Genomic DNA, 19,238 nt, shown 5'->3' with positions numbered 1-19,238 from the left:
TATCTTTATCAGGGATGAGATCAGGAGGTGCACCTAGTGGATACAGAGAAGTCCAAGTGAGTAAGAATCAGAATCAAGTTCAATATCACAGGCATCCGTTGTGAAATGTGTTAACGGTTGCTGCAGCAGTACAATGCAATACATGATAAATATGGGGGGGGGGACAAATTACAGTAAGTATATATAATTATTAAATAGTTAAAATAAGTAGTGCAAACACCATAAATAAATAAAAAAGTAGTGAGGTAGAGTTCATGAGTTCAACGTCCAGTTAGGAATGGGATGGCAGAGGGGAAGAAGCCGTTCCTGAGTCACTGAGTGTGTACCTCCCTCCTGGCGGTAACAGTGAGCAAAGGGCATGTCCTGGATGGTGGGAACCCTCAAAGATGGACGCCGGCTTCCTGAGGCACCGCTCGAGCTCAGGTCCTCAAAGATATTGATACTCAGGAGGCGATATCTCTGAGGGCAACGAATGAATCAAGGAGGGAAAGTGGAGCCAGAGGAGATGCAATAATCTTCATTTGATTTGCATGGGCCGGCGGAGGGGAGGGTAGCCGGGGGGGGGGGGGTGGAATTGATCGGTTATGGCCACAGTGGAGATGTGTAACTGCTTATTTTTGCCTCCGGGGAAGAGTGGCCCAAAGTGTTTGCTTCTCCCAGAACACTAAAGGAGTACAAAACAAACGTACAGCACTTCCTGGGGCTACCATGTTTAGCACTAGGCTGGAGTTACGCCAGCAGTAAGTGCAGATTCCCGAGAAAGGAGCAGCAATATTACCCTAGAGCTGTTCATCCAAAAGTCCTTATTTGCTGCGAAGTTATGATTGCTGATTCCGTGTGACAGTAATGAGGTGAAGTTCAACTTTCCTTATTTTAAAAAAAACTCTTGCGACGCTACAGGAAATGTCAGGTGGAGGAGGTGTGGTGGACAGACACGGAGCTAGATCCCCAGGAATGCCAAATCTCAGCCAGTGTGCACCCAGGCAGCGATAAGGTCCACTCGGAGTCCGGAGTCCGGTTGAAGCCCGCAATGTTTCACAGCCTTCGCTTTTGCTGCATTTTTCTCGCGTTCGTCTCGGTACATGCCCAGAACGGTAAGTAAACACCGTTTAATTTAACCTGTAAACCCGGCGATTAGCATTGCTCCGAAACTGAACGAAACTCAAATTCCAGCTTTCGGTGTAAACATACGGCTTTGCCAAGTCTCTGAACGTATTACCATTGTGAAATGTCTGTTAACAAAGACAGGTGAATCATATTACACAAATTACATGAAACAGTTCCACGAGTGTTTCGTTACCTCTGAAAATTAAACTATCAGCGATTTAACACTCAAATAGAAGTCTTTTGTTTCGAAACATTGTAGGACCTTAACGAACAATAAAACCACTCATCCTTTAGCAGTTTAAAGCCAGTGATGGGATCCGCGCTGTGTACTTTTCCCGGAAAGAAGATATTGAAATCCATCGGAAGGATATTTCCCGTTCGGGTTTCATTATCGTGTTTATTACTCTGTCCAGCCTAAATTTAGAACCATGCACGGGGAAGTTTCAGGGAGGGGGTGATTCAGAATAGGTGAAGTACGCATTGGTTTGTGTCTCTCGGCTGGTCACTACTTCTATTCATGGACGCAACGGGACTTGGACCTTGTTTACTGTTGCGAGGAACTAACCTCTCTCACCACAATGTCATTTCCAGTACGTAACTTAAACCCGAATTAAATGCAAACGAGTTCAGAGCAGTAACTTCTGGACGGTCCGGCTGCAAATAAATTCGTTAAGGATTGTTGGATAACTATCCTGCTACTTCCGCACAATCCCCGTTACTGTAGCGTATGTGAGGGTAAAAAGACCAGCGTTTGTTTCAGGAAGCCAGACAAGGCTGTGGAATGGCACAGTGGGCTCTAATACTGAATCCTTTGACGTTTTAGAGTACAGGACCCGATGTGTAGTGAGTGAAGTAAACCAGGAAATAGGCTTACACGTTTCCTTTGGTCACGTAATGAGCGCACAATCTTTGCATGGCCTGGCTCCAGCTACCATTTAGACAAACTGAACATAGTCCATTATAATTACGAAAGGTATTGGCCAACAACTTGACAGGATATGTGAAAAGAAAAAGATTGGTTAAGACAAATGTAGGTCCCCTACAGACGGAAACAGGTGAATTGATTATGGGGAGCAAGGACATGGCAGACCAATTGAATAATCACTTTGGGGTTGTCTTCACTAAGGAGGACATAAATAATCTTCCGGAAATAGTAGGGGACAGAGGGTCCAGTGAGATGGAGGAACTGAGGGAAATACATGTTAGTAGGGAAGTGGTGTTAGGTAAACTGAAGGGATTAAAGGCAGATAAATCCCCAGGGCCAGATGGTCTGCATCCCAGAGTGCTTAAGGAAGTAGCCCGAGAAATAATGGATGCATTAGTGATAATTTTTCAAAAATCTTTAGATTCTGGACTAGTTCCTGAGGATTGGAGGGTGGCTAATGTAACCCCACTTTTTTAAAAAGGAGGGAGAGAGAAACCAGGGAATTATAGACTGGTTAACCTAACCTCGGTGGTGGGGAAACTGCTGGAGTCAGTTATCAAGGATGTGATAACAGCACATTGGGAAAGCGGTGAAATGATCGGACAAAGTCAGCATGGATTTGTGAAAGGAAAATCATGTCTGACGAATCTCATAGAATTTTTTGAGGATGTAACTAGTAGAGTGGATAGGGGAGAACCAGTGGATGTGGTATATTTGGATTTTCAAAAGGCTTTTGACAAGGTCCCACACAGGAGATTAGTGGGCAAACTTAAAGCATACGGTATTGGGGGTAAGGTATTGATGTGGATAGAGAATTGGTTGGCAGACAAGAAGCAAAGAGTGGGAATTAACAGGACCTTTTCAGAATGGCAGGCAGTGACTAGTGGGGTAGCGCAAGGCTCAGTGCTAGGACCCCAGTTGTTTACAATATATATTAATGACTTGGATAAGGGAATTAAATGCAGCATCTCCAAGTTTGCGGATGACATGAAGCTGGGCGGCAGTGTTAGCTGTGAGGAGGATGCTAAGAGGATGCAGGGTGACTTGGATACGTTAGGTGAGTGGGCAAATTCATGGCAGATGCAATTTAATGTGGATAATTGTGAGGTTATCCACTTTGGTAGCAAAAACAGGAAAACAGATTATTATCTGAATGGTGGCCAATTAGGAAAAGAGGAGGTGCAACAAGACCTGGGTGTCATTATACACCAGTCATTGAAAGTGGGCATGCAGGTACAGCAAGCGGTGAAAAAGGCGAATGGTATGCTGGCATTTATAGCAAGAGGATTCGAGTACAGGAGCAGGGAGGTACTACTGCAGTTGTACAAGGCCTTGGTGAGACCACACCTGGAGTATTGTGTGCAGTTTTGGTCCCCTAATCTGAGGAAAGACATCCTTGCCATAGAGGGAGTATGAAGAAGGTTCACCAGATTGATTCCTGGGATGGCAGGACTTTCATATGATGAAAGACTGGATGAAATAGGCTTATACTCATTGGAATTTAGAAGACTGAGGGGGGATCTTATTGAAACGTATAAAATCCTAAAGGGATTGGACAGGCTAGATGCAGGAAGATTGTTCCCGATGTTGGGGAAGTCCAGAATGAGGGGTCACAGTTTGAGGATAAAGGGGAAGCCTTTTAGGACCGAGATTAGGAAAAACTTCTTCACACAGAGAGAGGTGAATCTGTGGAATTCTCTGCCACAGGAAACAGTTGAGGCCAGTTCATTGGCTATATTAAAGAGGGAGTTAGATATGGCCCTTGTGGCTAAAGGGATCAGGGGGTATGGAGGGAAGGCTGGTAAGGGTTCTGAGTTGGATGATCAGCCATGATCATACTGAACGGTGATGCATGCTCGAAGGGCCAAATGGCCTACTCCTGCACCTATTTTCTATGTTCCTATGATAAGCCACAAGGGAAGGTCAAAGGCTGGGAATCCTGTAGCAAGTGTAGCCTTTCGAACATCTGCAAGTCAGAAGCATGAGACCCAGGGTCCGCTTTCAGTTTCAACAGCGCTGGAGAAGCTTGGCGCTATATGTCACTTAATTGACATTCATTCATTAATACATTGAATTCGTCCACCAGTGACAATATTAACTACAGTGTAGGTGTGCCATCTAGGGAATGCACTGTTATTACTCACCAGGACTTCTCCAGCAACACTTCACAACCTGAGACCGCTACCAACAAGAGGCACCGTAAACTCACAGGAGCACCAGGACCTACCATCCTGACTCGGAACTACATGGTCAATCATCCGTTATCTCTGGGCCTGCATCCTAGAACATGCAAACTAAAGGACTGTCAGAGTATTTTCATGGAAAGGTTGCTGCAGTTTGGGAATAACAAACGTGGGGATTGTGGTCATTTAGCACCACAAACCCATTCTGTCATTTAGTATGATCCTGGTTCATTTGATTACACTTTCAGTTCCATATTCCATATTTATACAGAAATCTCTCACCCTTTTGCTGATAAGTTTTGTGTCTCCAGCTTACAATTATTCAAAGTCTTTGCTTCCACCTTCCAACCACCCATAATCATCTAAGAGAAATATTTTTGTTACAACCTTCTCTTGACCAGGCAACTGCTTATTTTCAAAGAATAATCCTCCTAAGTTCTTCCAGAAAAGAAAGCATCCTCTTCACATACACCAAGATCCTTTAGAATCTTGCATGGTTCACTCAAGTATCTTTGCAGTTTTCTAAACTTAAAGAAGATACAAGACTAGCATGTCCAACTGTTCCTGCCCATTCCAGGTGTTTAGTCTAGGGAACAGCTCTATTCCATCTTTTAATAGGGTGGCTAATTCTGTACAGTGTGCACAATACTACAGGTGTGGTTTTACCAATCCCAATGTAATTGCAGCATAACATCAATTGCCATTGACAAAAGGAGACTCGTCACCATTTTCTCAGTGGCATTTAAGGATGGGCAATAATGCTGGCTTTACTAGCGACCTCTATGCATAAAATCTACAGATTGTTCCCTGGAATCTAGCAATTGCGTGTTTACTTCCTATTGCAATGAATTGTTGCTAATAGCTAAGCCTTGGAATTACAGGCATGGTACACCGCATTGGTATTCCATGGGGCCTGTCAGAAACTGATCTAGACTTGACTACAATGGGTTCAACCCATATCAAAATGTTGGCCAATACTTCTTTTATAAACATCCCAACATGTGTTTGCTATTGACCTTAACACCAGCACTTAGAGAGCCCAAAATATTTGGCTGATGGGGAAAATATGCCATTTACTTCAAGTTCAAGTTTAATTATCATTCACCCATACATGAATGTAGCCAAATATAACCATATAACTATTACAGCATGGAAAAAGGCCATCTTGGCCCTTCTAGTCCGTGCCGATGAAGCAGCGTTTTCTTCTGGGGCCGAGGTGCAAAACATACTACCATCATCACAGAGCACAATGCACATATAGCACATATGGTTATGTTAACTGAAAAACATAGTCACAAAAATAAAAGTCCACGAGCCCCTGAGTGACTTGGTTTGTAGATTGATGGTGTATGGGATATCGGCCTGGTCTGGCTTGTTCTTCCATCAAGTGAACACTGGAGGGCAACGCTGAGCAAACACTGGAGGCCAGCACCAGCAGCAGGGGCCAGACCCCAATCCAGTTTGGATTCCAGCGCACCCACAGAGACCGCTGTTCTCTCCCACTCCGTCTCTAGTGTCTCCACTCCTGGGCGGCTGCAACAGAAGACCCTGCTGTGTGAGGGTCTAGACCACACCACAACTGAGGGAAAGTAGCTTCCTGTCGTCGGTCTCGCAAATGAACCAGTGATCTGGACTTGCAGTTTTCTACATTACCAATGTCCTACAGGGTCCTGTGATCACAAGAGAAATGTCCAAGACAATCACTCGCACCATCTGTTGGACCGCACACCCCATCAGCATAACATTAGTATGCAACGAGTCCAGGTGACAACTCAGTAACGGTATGTAATAAGTGCAGATCTGTCACTATTCAGCAACTCACTGATGGGGTAGACCTGCAGCACTTGATTTTCTTAATATGCAGCCATGTCCTGCAATCATGAAAATGACATAAAAGGCAAACAATTACACAGTTACTTGGACCCAGGGATGTTGCTGCGTCGAAGTGTACCACCATTGATCGGTTTCAAACCTGAGAAATCAGATCCGTGAGCCTTGTTGTGGCAGTCACAATGTTGGCAGGTAAATCACAGTGCTGTTGCTTACTTACCTATCAGAATATGGACATTGCTGCTAAGACCAGCACTTACTGCCCAATGCTAATTGCTCTTGAAAAGTTGATAAGTAACCACCTTCTTGAACCACTGCCATCCTTCTCATGAAGATATTTGCAATAATGCTGCTGGCTAGGAAGCCCAGGATTTACACCCAGCAGCAATGAAAAGGAGATGCTACAGCTCACAATGGGAATTTAGAGGAGAATGAAGAGGCAGTGATGCTTCCATGTTTCTGATACCTTTGCTCTTTTTCACACGCTTGAAAAGTACTTTTAGAGTAGCCTAGATGAGTAACTGCATGCACTTCTCATATTTCCCTATAGGGATTCATAGAAAGAGGCCATTTGTCCCACTGAATCCATGTCAGTTCTCAGAGCATGCCATCAGACCAATTCCTCCACCTATTTCATGTGTTCATTAACTCTGCCCTGATTCTCCCATCTCCCACCTCCACCAGGGCTAACTTATCAATCAACACATCTTTAGGATGTGGGAGGAAATGAGAGCTTCTGGAGAGACCCATACTGTGATAGGGAGAACCTGCAAACTTCACACAGACAGCATCATTGAACCGTGGCTGCCAAAGCTCTGCTTCCTGGGCTACTCTATTGACTGAGTAGTGTTGAACTTCCTGGGTTCTTTTGGAGCTTCCCCAATCCTGGCAAGCGGGGTGTTCCTTTGCATAGCTATCATGTGCTTTGTAAATGGCAGAAATTCTTTTGGGATGTCAGGAAGTGAGGATATTCACCAGTTAGCATATAGAAGAGCTTCTATGAGTCCTGCCCATCGTGCAAAATACTGAGAGAATGCTTTCACAATCATATTAGGTCAAGGGTTTCAAGATGATTCATCTTAGCCTCATTTCAGCAGCAGAGATGAGGTATTATGTTCTGGAACCATTTGTACTTGCAGCTAACTATTTCACTTTAACTATAAAATTAGCATATGGCCAACAAAGTATAAAGTTGCTAGGTCTGTTCAGTCTGAAAAAAAGAGGAACAAATGTAAATCAGTTAAATACTACACTATTAGCCTGTTCTCAGTTTTTAATATAATAATGAAAGGGGTCAACAACAATGGGACTTACCCACAGTAAACTCTAAGGATGCTGATATTGAGTTCTGTAAGACCTCTTCACGGCATCAGTCCAAACATAGATTAAAGACTTGCCACTTAGAGATTAGGAAGGAATAACTGGTTTTAATATCAAGGTAGCATTTTAACTAAGAGCAGAATTAGGCAGCCAAAGGAAACCAAGTTGGTCCTTCTCTGCTGACTGGAGTTATATGTGGTACAGAGGAAAAGAGTCACCATGGCTGGAGGTTAATTAACTCAGCCAGGACAACTCTGTTGGAGCTCCTCAGGTGGCATCCAAGACCCAACCATCTTCAGCTGCTTCATCAATGTTGCTCCTTCCTTCAGAAGGTCAGAAAAAGAGATGTTAGTTGGACGTACAATATTCAGTTGTATCTCCTCTGATAAAGAAGTACACCTTATATGAAACTACAGCAGAATAATATACAATATTTGGCTGTTATAAGATAACATAAAACTTCATTTATCCAGAAGGAAATTATTGTTGCAAAGTTCAGAAATATATACTTTAAAATGGAAACTGTAAGCACTGAGGTATGAAAAATAATACAAAATGTGCATTAAAAAGTAAAAGTGCAAAATACAGATGTGCAATGAAACCATATTCTTATATACTTAAGGAGGAGATGTTGTAGAGTCTAATAGCCACAGGGAGAAAGGATCTCCTGTGCTGTTCAGTGGTGCACCTCAGTGGAATCAGTCTGTTACTAAACATACTCCTCTGTTAGTCCAGCATGTCATGGATGGGGTGAGAGGGATTGTCCATAATGCTCTGTAGCTTCTGCAGCATCCTCCTCTCAGACACAACCACCAGGGAATCCAGTTCCACCCCCAGAACAGAACCACACTTCCTGACGAGCTCATTGATCTTCTTGGCATCAGCTGCTCTCACCCTGCTGCCCCAGTAAACCACAGTGTAGAATAGAATGCTGGCCACCACTGAGTCGCAGAACATCTGTAGCATAGTACTGCAGACGTTGAATGACTAGAGCCTCCTCAGGAAGTATGGTCGGCTCTGTCCCTTCTTGTACAGAGCCCCTGTATTTTTAGACCAGTCCAGTTTATTGTCCCGGACGACTTACACATCGGTTCCCTTGATGGAGATGGGTGATTTCATCTTCCAGAAGTCCACCACCAACTCCTTTGTCTCAGTGATGTTGAGCTGCAGGTGATTCAGCCCACACCACTCAACAAAGTTGTCCACCACTCTTCTGTACTCAGCCTCTTGACCCTGGCTGATACAGCCCAAAACTGCCCAAATCATCAGAAAACTTCTGCAGGTGGAAGGACTCTTGAGTTGTATCAGAAGTCCGCGGTATAAGCAGTGAACAGGAAGGGTGACAGAACAGTCCCCTGAGGTGCCCCTGTGCTGCTAACCACAGTATCTGATACACAGCTCTGCAATCTCACATAGTATGGAAGTATGTTCATGGCACCCGAGTGCCAGATAATGATTATCTCTACATATCCGTGGTACTCAACAGCTCATCATAATTGAATTATTCATGATTGACTAGGAACTTTTCTGGACTCTTAACATGAATATTTTGCAGGTCAATATTTTCCATGAATGCAGGTCAGATGCTAGGAATTCTGTGGCAAATGTCTCACTTCCTGATTCTTGGCCAAAGATCTTGAAAGTTGGCCTCCATGTGTTCCCATTTTTGAAGCCAATCTAACTCCTACTTTTTATCATGTGAAGTGTGTGGAGCCCCCAACCCTCTTCCACTTCGTTCTACTAATGACAACTCATGGTCTTCTAAGAATGCCTTTAGCAGTGTGGCTGTAGGAAGTGTAAGCCACAGAGGGGTTGAATCTTTGTGGATGTCCTCTCTCACAGGACACATTCACAGCATGTACTGGCTTGGATGCTTAGACATTATTACTGAAAATTAGGCTCTCGCCTTGCAAGTCACATAAGAAAGCAGGAACAGATGGTGCTGGGAGGGACCATTGTGGAGAGTCTGCACTAATGGGCACAGTGCCATCAAGCTCTATTTATCTGGATCCGATGCTGTATTTTATGGGATTTGATGACAAAAAGAATTGCAGCACATTTGAAAAGTGAGTGGAATTCTCCACCATGTGAGTACGTGACTCGCTCAGAGAATTATAATGATATATCATGGAGTGAGTGAATTCCAGATGGATTTTACTGTATGTATTTGATAGAGTGACCAATTCTGTCACACATCGGAAGTGCCGATCCAATGGGGCCATGTATGGCTTGTCTGTAGGTGTGTATGATCTTGAAGCCATCTTGTCTGCTGCTTTAGCTAGGATGGCAGGATTCTTGGCACTAATGTACTCTCCATAGAGAAGCAGTGATACTAATGTGGAAAGGAAATTTCCATCTCCTCTGTTGTTGTCAGCGCACCACCACCCTCAGCAAGCAGGCACAACAGCATGTTGCCACGTGCTCCGATGACAAGGTCCACAGTGGCTTTTGTAGATGCAGCAGTATACAGATTACAAACACCTCACTTATGGACCCCTCCCACTTACAAATGAGGCCCCCTAATATTACTAAATTCAGAAGTCCGATATACATATATATATATATATATATACGCTCATTTTTACTAATGTCCTCTCTATCCACTTCTAGTATATATGTTTTCTTATCAGTCTTCTGTCCTTCTGATGCTTTTCATTACAATACAATAGAGATATGGTTACTCTCTGGTGTGATTTTTGTGTATTTTCTAACATGGACAAACTCAATTTAAGGACCTATTCTTTACTTGGGACTGTCTGCAAATAGTATTTCTTCTAAATGTTTCTTCTAATGCCACAATGGTTTGGAATTGGAGATCCTAAAGGTGATTGTAGAGGAGTCAGACAAGGTAGCACACTCTTTGGGCAAATAGTTCTGCTTCTTCACAACTCCAGTGAACCAAGTTCAACTGTCTCGATATGCGTGAATTTTCCCTGGGTGCTTTGATTTCCTCCCACAGAATAATTTGTAGATTAATTAACCACTGTAATTGTTCCTTCGTGAAGCTTCTAGGCAGGTGAATCAGGGGGAGCTCATGGGTCTATGAGAGAGAATAAGGTTACAGAGAAATAAACCAGATAATGGGATTGCTCTGAGAGCCAGCATAGGACCAATGGGCCAAAAGGCCCCTTTTGTGTCCTAGAGGAAGCTGAATTTTCATAAATCTGACATTACAACAGTGACTGTACAATTAACAAAAAATGTATTGCCATGGATTGTGCAGTTTTGTCGATTGCTATAATGGAAGCTGCTTACATTCAAGCCCTTAAATGACTACAATTGCCAGACTGCTGTTGTGCACCATGAAACATGGAAAGAGGAAAACCAACAGATTTGGAGGCTGACTCCTCCACTTCACCTTGTCAAATATTTAACTGCAGAGACTGGTCATGCTGGATTGCCCAGAACTAGACTGCTGCTTAGAACCTTGACTTTGATGAGATTTTAGTCCTGTGAATTTTGAGGCAAAGTTGAAGATAAGATCTTTTAATTCATTCTTTAGTGTGTTTTATATTTTAATTTTATTTTAGACTGATAACATTCTTTAAGTTTCTATTTTTTAAATATTTATTTCAAATGTAAAATTTTGAATGTATCTAGATGTCAGAGATAGTCAAGATTTTTTAGGAGTGACCTATTGGTTTCACAGCTGCCAAAGCTCCAAACCCAACTCACCCCTCCATTAACACCCTTCTCCCTAACGCCAGTTCTCCAGCTACAGGTTGACTTGGGAGCGGAGTCCTTACTGTCCTGCCCTCACAGCTTGTAGACCCTCCACGTTTAGCCAAAGCCAGGCAGCAGGCTCAGTCTAGCACAGTCTGGACCATTACACACATAGTTACACACATAAAAGTTGCTGGTGAACGCAGCAGGCCAGGCAGCATCTCTAGGAAGAGGTGCAGTCGACGTTTCAGGCCGAGACCCTTCGTCAGGACTCACCAGCAACTTTTATGTGTGTTGCTTGAATTTCCAGCATCTGCAGAATTCCTGTTGTTCGCGTTTACACACACAGTTATTTATGTTTTCCTTTAAAATAATCACAAGTTCTTCATTGAATCATTTTCAATATGTGGTCGAATAACTGAATTCCATTAAATGTATTTAAGTTCTGGTGATTTTGATTCATTTCCCCACAGGTGAAACTAAAGAGCAGCCTAGGAAAGGTTTGCAACCCTGGCTTACAGGGATCATTGCAGTAGTTGTATTCCTGTGCCTATGCTTTGTTGGATTTATAGTGAATAAAATCTGGTGCAAGAATGCTGAGTAAGTTGCTAACATTTATTATTGCATGAACTTTTTATCTATAAATTGATGTTGGAAATATTTCTGGAAATCACAATTATTCTTTTAATTACACGATTTTCTTCCATTCCCTGGTCTCTTAAGAAAGGAGTTAGCTCAATGGGATCTTTATCACAGCTCCACCAATGCAGCTCAGGGTGATGCATCAAAGTAGCCATATAAATAAAAACTTATCCTTACAATTAGTCTTGAAAGTCTACAGCCTGGCCTCATACACCCCACTCACTGAGCTAAGATTGTAGGAATAAAGTTCTATGATGTGAAAAATTGTTTTAACTGTCAAATAAGTGTGTATAGTGTCTAATGCTTTGTACAAAAGCTACACATGCATTTTTAAATGCATATTATATATTTGAAGCAGAAAGGGAAAATATTGTAAATGTCTGCAGGACATGTGGCATCTGTAGGGAGCGAAACAGAGACAGTGTTTAAGGCCAATACACTTTTATCAGAATGAAAGAACTAATGTGATGGAGAGTACTTGACCTAAAATGTTAATGCAGTTTCTCTCCCCATGGATGTTTCCTGACTCGATGAGTACTTGCTCTATTCTTATATTTTGCTGTGCCTTCATAAAGAAAATATGTACCTCCCAGACCTAGAAACACTGAAACCTTCCAGGTGAGTCAATAGATTCTTTCTGACTTTGCAGTGAATTGGTCATTCTGAAATATTTTCCCATAACTATTTGCTTATGATGTCTTTATGTATTAATGTATGAACATCAGATAAAAGCAGGGCTGGGGCATTTGATCTCCCATGTTTGCTCAATTCAGTAAGATGATAGACTTTGTTTAATCGAGATAAACAATCTCGATTAAACAACGTCCACTTTCAAAAAGCTTAAAAGAATGGAGGCTTAGCTTTATCAGATTTTAGGTTCTATTACTGGGCAGTCAATATTCAAAATCTTAAGTTCTGGTCATATTACATTAACCATGAAGACTGTCCAGTATGGGTCTCCTTGAAAGCTAATTTTGTTATGAAATTTTCTATTATCTCTCTTCTTGGATCCTCACTTCCTTTATCTTTAAATAAATTAACTGACAATTTGGTAGTTAAGCATACTTTGAGAATCTGGCTGCAATTTAGAAAATATTTTGGTTTATTGAGATTTTCTCTCTCTACTCCCATTTTTTCTAATTGTTTTTTTAAAACTTCTATGACTGATGTATTTTTTAAAGAATGGGACAGATTGGGTATTAAATGCTTCCAAGATTTTTTTGTTGGAGGGAGTCTCTCTTCTTCTGAGCAATTGTCAGTTAAATATAACTTATCAAATACCCACTTTTTATGATATCTACAGATCAGAGACTTTCTGCGACCTCAATTACATACATTTCTTATGAGTTCTGATAAGAACTTAATAGATATAATTTTTAATTTGAAACCTTTTCATAATGACTCAATATCCAATATTTATGGCATGCTGTTGGGAATGAGAGATGCTCCTTTAGACAAAATTAAAAAAGCCTGGGAACAGGAATTTCAATTTCTGAAGAGTCTTGGAATGTAATTTTTAAATTGGTTAATACCTCATCTCTATGTGCTTGCAACTCCCTCCTGCAACTTAAAGTGGTCCACAGGGCTGACATGTCCAAAGACAAGCTATCTCGTTTTTATGCAGATATATCTCCCTGTTGTGACAGATGTAACAATGGAGAGGCTTCATTAATTCATATGTTTTGGACATGTCCGAGTCTTGAAAAATACTGGAAGGAAGTATTCCAAACTTTTTCCGTACTTTTTAAAGTAATTTTTAAGCCTAATCCTTTGACTGCCATGTTTGGTAATGTTGGAGAAGGAAGCATAACTTTGGAGACATCTGATTTGTTTGTATTGGCCTTTATTTCTCTCATGGCTAGGAGGGCGGTGTTGCTTAAATGGAAGGACATTGTTCCGCCTACTCACGCTCAATGGTTACGTGATGTTATGTCATGCTTAAATTTAGAGAAGATCTGTTGTTCAATTTCTGATTCTAATCAAGACTTTCAAACACGGTGGGGACCTTTTTTGAACTATTTTCGAAACCTTTGATTTGGCGTTAAAGTACAGATGTTGGCTAATAACATAAATCACTATGTGATAAGGATTTTTTTTGTCTTCCTTTTCTTTACCAAACAGCTTTGACCTTGGTAGTGGATTTAGATTTTTTTAAATAATAAAACTATTATAATTCAATTTAATTCATTTGTTTGATTATGAATACGGGGTACTGTGATTGCAATAGTATGATTTAAATACAGTGCATTCTGTACTATCCTATTTTTATAATATCTGAAATTTAATAAAAATATTGAAAGAAGATGATGGCTGAAATTTCTACCTCACCACAATTTCCCTGCATGAATCCCATATCTCCTCATTCCTTAATGAAATTCCTAACATTTTATCAATGTCTTTGATGCCCTCAACAACTGAGCCACTACAACCTTCTAGGGTTGTAAATTATAATGATTTGACACCCTCAGGGTTAAGAAATTTCTTTGCATCTTGGTCCAACGCCTTTTCCTGACCATGACTCAGAGGAAACATCCCAGCCAGAGGAATCATCACCTTCACATTAGTTTGTGATATACATTGCCAAATCTAGATATTGTTCCTGGTGAAATAAAGCAACATTTCCCATAAATCTAATGGTAGCATAATAACACAGGCAGATCCCCAATGAAGTAAATGAAAAAAAAATCAACTCCTACTCTGGTGATTCTCCATGCTAGAAATTCTTGAAACAGCTGACAAAGTCTCAGGGCAAAATAGCCTTCCAAAGCATAAAGGATATTATGTGGAATGGCCAAAACGCGCTCAGACTGGGTTGTACAACTTAACAACCAGAATTGTCAGACTGTTAAAGTATTAGATTGCACTGGATATTACAGGAAGTTTGTGAGGCACAATCCACTAGTTTTTTTTTAACTTAGAAAAAATTGAAGGGTATTTTCAAACTAAGGTATTTTTTTTTAATTACCAGTGACTATTTGCTTCCATTCAAACCTAAGGGAAGCAATCTCTTTCTCATGACTTGGCATGGTATGCGTCAGCAAGTCCTCAATATAAGTGTAGTCATTTCATTTAAGTATCCCCTCCTGTGAGGAGCCCTGTGCTACCTCATGGATAGCAGATTTGAAGTTCCTGCATTAACCTGCATATATGAAAAAAACTGATGTTGTTCTCAGTTACATGGGGAAGTGATGGCAAAAACTGTTTCACACAATAGTGCCCTGTAAAATGCAGGTAATACATTCCTTAATGTTTATCAGGTAAAACAACTATCTAAAGGAACATGAATTTACAAGATATTGATTAATAGTATTTATAGTAGGATTTTCCAGAATTACACAATAAACATTTAATCAAAATTTTAATAAAAAGCTGTAGGAGTTGGAAATACAAAGTAAAATCAGAAAATGCTAATGGTAGATTTTGCCACTGCATGGGTCTTCTTCTGAAAACATTAACTTGGTTTCTTTTTCCGCAGATGCTGTCTGACACTCCGAATAGAGTTTAGAGTTTATAGAGTTCACTGTTTGTTATCTTACTGTCATCGGCACAAGAAGACGTCTGCACAAGTGGAATGAAAACACACTTGTAGTAATAACACAAGCACATGGCATCATATAAGCAACATTCATAAGAAACACATAAATTAATCATAAATTATACACACTTCTTCACAAGAAAACACAAGGAGAACAAAAAGAAACAAAGTCCATATTAATGCTGGTGCAAAACTTAAGTGATTTGGGCTTTGCCGGTTGGTTCAAGAATCAAATAGTTGAAGGGAAATAATGACAGTATTCTTGAACCTGGTGTTGTGGGACTTCAGGCTTCTGTACCTCCTACCTTCTAGTAGCTGTAAACTGCTCTGGATGGTGGGAATCTCTGATGATGCAGTAGATCTTCCTTTCTTGAGGCAGCACCTCGTGTAGATACTACCAGTGGTGAGAGGAGTCCTTTACTGTCTGCAGCTTCTTACATTTTTGCGCATTCAAATGACCATATCAGACCACGGTGCAACCATTTTATCAAACATTACTAAACATTTGATTGGTATGGGTTAGGAAGACCTGTCATAACCAAGAGCTGCAAAGAAAATTAAATTAATATTTGGCATTTTCAGCAATGGATGTATTATTAAATTACATGGAGCTCTGCAATGTGACAGAGATACATCATGGAACATCCAGCAATGCCAAATGGTTCAGAAAGCAGTTTGTAACACAGAACTTGAATTTCATAAAGAAAATTGTATATTAATAATTTGAAAAATATTTCTCACTTGTTGCAGAGTTACTAATCATCTGGAATCACCAGCACTGGAGCCTGACTTCGCAAACACCAATGGAATCCCTATCACAGGAGCACTGTCTTTAAAAGATGTGAGGTCAGCAAATATCTAACACTCTTCTCAGTGTTCTAAATTTGGCAGAACAGTGCTTAGCACCGTAGTAGGGTTTAAAAACATAATTTGCAAAAAAAAAGCCAACTTAAGGGGTGATAACAAAATTATTTGAGGCCCACTGTCTCTGACATATATTTATAGAATAATCTTGACAAAAAGCTTCACAAATTGTGCTTCATTTACCTTATTTCAATGGTGACAACACTGAGTACTCTGTACTCCAGAGCATATAGAACTGAAAATGGTCCCCTCATCGTCTCTGTCATAAGTAGTCATTCATTGCTTTTTATTCAAGCCGATCAGTCATTGAACTGGTTTTCAATTTCATTGTATCTTAATACTAAAATAAGCTGTAACAGCTGTTGCTTTTATTTGAACCACACATGAAAATATTAAGATGATAGAAGATTGATATAGGTACATACAGATTGAGGCATATTTTCTTTCTGTTTAAAGATTTTCCCCCTGAAGGAATTATTCTCTTCTTTTCCTATTAACACAGTTGGAAAGCCCACGGGGATTGTCCAAATGCTTGATTTAAATTCCACGCGTAGAGTGGGAGTGTAAGCAGTCATCAAAAACAGTGAAATGCCCAGCTGGCTGTAGTTGTACCGTCACATCACAGCCCATCCATGTGGGTGAAGGCAAAGCTATGTAGATGTGTACTTATAAATATTTACACACAGCCCTATTCTCAATCTTTAGCAGCCAGTAATATTTCATGGCGTAGAAAATAATTAGTAGAAATTCATTGAAATTAAAGGTGTCCAATGCTGTGTTTTTGTCAACTAACGCAGCTGTGACTGGCCTGGAACAGATGTAACATGCCGGCAGCATGAGATCAGGTGGTACTGCTGGAGCTGCCAAACTTTGTGTTTCAATATTATGTTGGCACTGGTGCAAAGCAAAAGATCCTGATGTGTCTGCACCAAATGTAGACAATAAACAAGACAGAAATATTTCATGGCTGAATAGAATTTCAAGCAAGGGTTTGAACTAGTTTGCCATGTCCAGTGCAATTCTGAATGGATTTAAAAATATTTGATGTGCATTGTAAACCACAGGAAATCTGGCAGCAATATTACAGCCAAACAGTAAAACAAAGCTGGTGTGATTCAAATAACAAAGCATAGTGCAATACTTATTGCATATTTTAGCATGTTCTTTTTAATCCTATCTGGAAATCCCACAATAAATATTTGTATTCCTGATAAGCATAGATAGTTATACTTCTGCCACTTTCACAGCTCCTGATAGATTTGGAAGTGAAAATGATGATGCCCAAAGTAAAACAAAGACCCTTCTTTGGCATACTGGTGATTTTTTGTTCCATTTCTTCTCCTCTTCATTCACTACAGACTCCTACTGAGAGTTGTATCATCTCTGAAAGCTCAGAGTCTGTGTTTGAACAGGATTATTTAAATATTGTGGTCAGCTTTGGCAAGTCAGATCTTGTATTTAACATACACAAACACATTCATTTCATCACCACTATCTACCGAGACTAAATAACATGGGAACTGGTTGATTGTGGTTATTATGACAATTTATCATGCACGTAATTTTCTTTAATAAATCTTCATATCATTATCAGTTCACATATTGATATGTAGCATAAAGTGAACTATCTTTAATCTAGAAGAAAATGTGAGCACTATGATTTTAAGAAAATATTTACTGTGTATTTCAGTACTGATTACTCTTTCCTGTGACTACAGATCAAATGAACATCCAAATGCCTATGAAAATCTATTTGAGACCGTCAATGATGAATCACCAAAGATAACTATAACTGAAATGTAATATTGTAAATCAAAGAATAGTTTCCAGAAGATCTGTTTAAAGTAATGAGTTAATTTCATATGATCCAATGACACACTGTATGTTTTCTTCTTTTGAATATTTAAACAGAGTGCTATGTATTTGCAGCTTCATTTTGCAATCTGAGTGCTTCATATATATGATGTCTGATCGGATCTTTTAATGTATCTTTATGCAATGATTTCATTCTCAGTGTTGAGGGATAAGCAGATTATCTGTTCCTTTAGCTTCCTGGAGATATGTAAGAATAAATCAATACTGTTCAACATTTTTTTTGTGTACAACTTCTTGAACTATGTGCACTAGATCTTTCAAAATCAGCCAAGTACTGAACGGTTAGAGAGGCCTTTGGATCAGGCCGGGTACTGCTGCATGCAGTCAGTGTGTTCCCAAATCTGCTGTGAAACCAGCCACTAGGAGGGGCACAAACACAGCTCAAAGAGACTTTGTGAGGAGGTAGAAATCAGCTTCAAAGTGTTTCAGTGAAGAAAGCGCCCATCATTTAGAATGACATCAGTAACAATTTAAAGTCTGTCCCGAGCCTTTGTGGCCCATCAGGCCGGTGCTTATGCTGGTTTCTATCAGTAACAGTAGTCTACTTCAATTTGTTACTGGAATTATAGTAATAATTTTTCCCGTGCTTTCAGTTTTACTCAGAAAAGATGTTTGCCTGTGAGCTTCATAGTGAAGACACCATAGAGACTACAGATGCTGAAAGTCTGGAGCAAAACACACAAAGTGCTGGACAAACTCAAGGACAAGAAAGCCGAGTCCCTTCATCAGAACTAGAAAGAAAGCAGGCAGGAGCTGGAATAAAAATATGTGCCCTCTTTCTTCTCAGTCCTCGTGAAGCATCTCAGTCAAAACGTGGAGTGTTCATCTTCTTCCAGATGCTGCCTGAACTTCTGGAATCTTCTAACATTTTGTGTGTGAAACTTCAGATGATTTAGAAGTGTATATGGAAAAAGTAATATATTAACCTAGAAAATGGATTTAATTAATTCGGTTGGCTATACCTTCGTGACATTTAGCACTAATATCCATTTAGGTATGCTAAGTAAAATCAAGAAGATGACTAAGAATATATTTGAAACAGCACTAAGCTGGTCTACAACGCGAGATATTCCCCGCTTCCCTATTGATGGAACCATATTCAGTTCAGCACAGTTCCAGGCATTCTGCTGCACACCAATCTAAGAAGGGGAATTAGTCTTTAAAAGCAGCTTCCACGTTCACCCAGAGAACATGCATGTCCAACTCAATGCCAGAAGGGAGATCACAAGTGTCAAGCATCCAACTAAGGCCAAATTTAAAAGAGACTGACAGGACCAATAGACCTCACCAGTTC

General features: G+C 40.4%; 1 protein-coding gene across 2 annotated transcripts; it reads left to right on the top strand.

The window, feature by feature from the left end:
* The first annotated feature begins 343 nt into the window (after nt 1-343).
* On the top strand, nt 344-18,160 carry pdzk1ip1 (PDZK1 interacting protein 1). Of its 2 annotated transcripts, XM_063064305.1 has the most exons (5): nt 344-423; nt 901-1,094; nt 11,502-11,628; nt 15,956-16,051; nt 17,788-18,160. In XM_063064305.1, the coding sequence occupies exons 1-5, from the start codon at nt 359-361 to the stop codon at nt 17,870-17,872; spliced, it is 567 nt and encodes a 188-aa protein (XP_062920375.1). In that variant the 5' UTR covers nt 344-358; the 3' UTR covers nt 17,873-18,160. The 2 variants fall into 2 exon arrangements, with proteins under 2 accessions (XP_062920375.1, XP_062920376.1); XM_063064306.1 differs by lacking the exons at nt 15,956-16,051; nt 17,788-18,160 and adding an exon at nt 13,533-13,719.
* Nucleotides 18,161-19,238: the final 1,078 nt, after the last annotated feature.

This window comes from Mobula hypostoma, chromosome 12 (assembly GCF_963921235.1).
Source record: "Mobula hypostoma chromosome 12, sMobHyp1.1, whole genome shotgun sequence".
Lineage (NCBI taxonomy): Eukaryota > Metazoa > Chordata > Chondrichthyes > Myliobatiformes > Myliobatidae > Mobula > Mobula hypostoma.
Note: the sequence above shows the minus strand (reverse complement) of the source record. Positions and strands in the feature narration are given on the sequence as shown.